This window comes from Meles meles, chromosome 11 (assembly GCF_922984935.1).
Source record: "Meles meles chromosome 11, mMelMel3.1 paternal haplotype, whole genome shotgun sequence".
Lineage (NCBI taxonomy): Eukaryota > Metazoa > Chordata > Mammalia > Carnivora > Mustelidae > Meles > Meles meles.
The window spans coordinates 38,926,633-38,929,745 of NC_060076.1; the positions used below are offsets into that span (position 1 = coordinate 38,926,633).

General features: G+C 48.9%; 1 protein-coding gene across 1 annotated transcript; it reads right to left on the bottom strand.

Annotated features, from left to right (window-relative positions):
• Window positions 1–309: 309 nt before the first annotated feature.
• On the bottom strand, window positions 310–2,319 carry TMEM215 (transmembrane protein 215). The gene is made up of 2 exons (XM_046023531.1): window positions 2,236–2,319; window positions 310–1,952 (listed from the first exon to the last, which is right to left on the bottom strand). The coding sequence occupies exon 2, from the start codon at window positions 1,892–1,894 to the stop codon at window positions 1,190–1,192; it is 705 nt and encodes a 234-aa protein (XP_045879487.1). The 5' UTR covers window positions 1,895–1,952; window positions 2,236–2,319; the 3' UTR covers window positions 310–1,189.
• Window positions 2,320–3,113: the final 794 nt, after the last annotated feature.

Consider the following 3,113-nt stretch of genomic DNA (forward strand, 5'->3'; position numbering starts at 1 on the left):
AATACATTTTAGGATCCCTTTGTGCCTTTTTCCCTCAGCGGCAAAAAATTAAGTATGAAATAAAACAGACCTTTGTCATGCAATGCTCACTGATTAGGTGAACTTAATAAAAACTGAGCTTTAGTTAAGTCTAGTAGATTAAGTCTTGTTTCATTGGCATTTGTAGTCTCTGGGAATGTTGAATAAGTGTACAAATAATGACACTTCCAGAAGTTTAACCATTGCATTTTATGTAAATTCTGCATAAAGTTCAAGACTAATGTGTTGATTTCATAGTTCAGATTTTAAAAGGCATATAGAAATAGTTATTACCAGGACTCCCAGAAATGTTAAAGACACTTGTATACATATGTAAAACCCATTTTGACTTGATGAACACAAGTTCTAATCAATGAAAATATTACATCAAGTCATTTTGCACCCGATGAGGAAATTATACATGAATGATAGCAAATATTAAAAAAGTACTTAAGATAAAGACCCAGTAAATCAATTTAAATGAAGAGTTTAAGAAGTAACATAGTCATGTAAAATTTTTAGTTTTTCACCTAGCTGGTCACACACTTATTTTACTTTATTTGAAATCTCTGATCCTGTCAGAGGATAATATCATAAAACTCAATTACATAATTCAACTCCCCTTTCTCCAAAAACCATCCCACCTAAGGAGGGAGTAGCTTTTCTATCTTGACTTTTTTCTTTCACCAAATAATAGTGTGACAAGCTTTAACAAGAAAAAATCATTTCATACAACGAAGCACTAAATTGTTTTGTCTTTTGATTTATTCTGACTGAAAGCTGCTCAGTTTCCCTATAGCAAGCCCATGTATCATTTCATGCCTGATATCTGCAGCCCACTCTAGATCTATCTTGCTGTTAGCAGGTGCTGAGTAGCACTTTCTGGGTTATTATACAAAACATCCAACATGGTTTAATTGTTTAAAAGCAATTGGAACTGCTTTCTCTCCTACCCACTGCCTCTTCAGTGTCCTTAACCCTCATCACCCTTTTCTAAAATGTGTCCCCAACATGCCTATTTACATGCCTTCAGGCACCTGAGGCTTGCACACCCATCACATACCAAGTAAATTTCTAACAGTTTGAAGGCTGTTGAGCAGGGCAGTTTCCTTCCCCAGGAAGCTGAGTGTAGTCACATTTCTATCAACACAGCGACTCTTGTGTGCAAAGCTTAGACTATTGTCTCGTGGTCCCACCTGCCTTGGCTCTGATTGATGTAACAACAGTATCTGTCATAGGGACTGTTCTGCTTGTAGGAGCAAACGATGATACTGTCCTGGGGCACAAAGAAGATGCTGTCCTCAGGCTCCGGGCAGTCAGATCTGTCCCAGGCTGAGCACTTGGCGTCCAAGGCACTGTAGACAAGGGAACTGCCTGAGGGACAGTAGCCATCCAGGTATCTGGATGTCTCCTCCTGATGCCCGTTCTGGACCAGGCTCTGGCGTTCTCCTTCCGTGGGTGTGTGGGTGGTGATGGAACTGGCCACAGGCACCTCTGTCTGCCCCTGGCACGGGGGCTTCCCCCTGAGGCCGGCCTTCTTAGCCAGCTCATCTGAGCTTCCCTTGCCCGATTCCAGGTCTGAAGGGGTCCGCAGCAGTTCCACCACCTCCTTGTCCTTGGGTTTCCGGAAGCAAGGCAACTTGCGGACCCACAGCAGTTCATTTTCAGGCCACTTGGTGCATCCCTCAGTTTTCCTGGCCAGGGCAATGGCTGCGATGCCTGGGAGGCAGATGGCTGGCCCGATGGCCAGGAGGGGGATGTTTCCAAGAGTCTCTCCTTTCATCCCAGAGACGGTGAACATGAAGCCAAAGACCAGAAAGACACTGACCAGGGCCACCACCAGCCCAGTCCTCGGGTTTATATCATCAGGCCGCATCTTTCACTCCATCCAGATTGGGGGCTACTTGCTGGCTAGGGAGCAGCAGTTCTCTCTTCTGTCAGAGGCAAAACCACAGTGGTTTAAAAAAAAAAAAAAAGAAAGAAAGAAAGAAAGAAAGAAAGGAAAGGAAAGAAGGAAGGAAGAAAGGAAGGAAGGGAGGAAGAAAACAAGTCAATTTTCCACCCACCAAGTCTCTGTCTCTCTTAAGCGTTGTCTGTCTCCACTTGTCTGTCAACCACGGTCTCTGGATCTCTATTTCTTCCTCTCTCTCTCTTTCTTTCTCTTACTGCCTCTTTCTCTTTCACATAAACATACACAGACTGGGGTCACTGAGGTACCTGAGGTTTCTTGGTGTCTCCCAGGAGCAGGGAAAGAAGCCAGTCTGAGTCTCCTTAGAAACCTCCACAACAGCTATCCCCTCGGCTCTCTCCCTTGTTTCTGCAAGGAAAGCCTTGCTTTCCCCACTGACTCTGCATCCAGGAGGTGGGACGTGGGAGCACGTCTTTCTCAACAGTGCCCGTCGGTCTCCAACGCTCTGCGAGTGGAGTGGAGGCACAGCCCAGCGCCGGGCTCTGGCGCAGAGCGCCAGGTGCCGGAGGGAGGAAGGACTTACTCTGGGAAAGAGGGAAAACAGTGCGCGAGTCTGGCCTCGTTACATCACTTTCAGAGCAAGCTCAGAAACAAAGAAGGACGCGCGGGGGCGCGAGGGGTTCAGACCCCGGGGAGAGCCACCCGGACAGAAGTGGTTGCCCAGGGTCCAGTCGGGGTGCTTGGAGCAGCTGGGGTTCGTTCCGCCGCTGCCCAGGAGGGCTGAGCAGGACGACTGCAACTGCCTCAGTGCCTGGGGAGAGTTCTGGGGGCGCAAGGCTGTCGCTGGCCAGAGAGCGGAACTCGGGACGGTTTGCCCACGGGGCAGCCTGGACCCCGAGTTCAGGTCCGATGGCCAGAGAGTGCCAGCTGGAGATCTTCCTCGGGGACCCGGACCTTTCTCCAGTTACAAATCTGGGTGATCCGACCCGACTGATAGCAGAGCTCCCAGGGGTTTCTCTGACCGCGGGTCTCTGAACCGCTAGGCTCTCAGGGCTCAGAGGGCTGCACTGACTGCTCCAGGGTCCCACTGCTGGCCGACCGCTCTTGGTGCCGGCGCTGGGCGGCAGCGGTGTGCAAAACCGCTCCAGCAATAGAGTAGGTTGTGCAACCAGAGTCCCCGGTACCG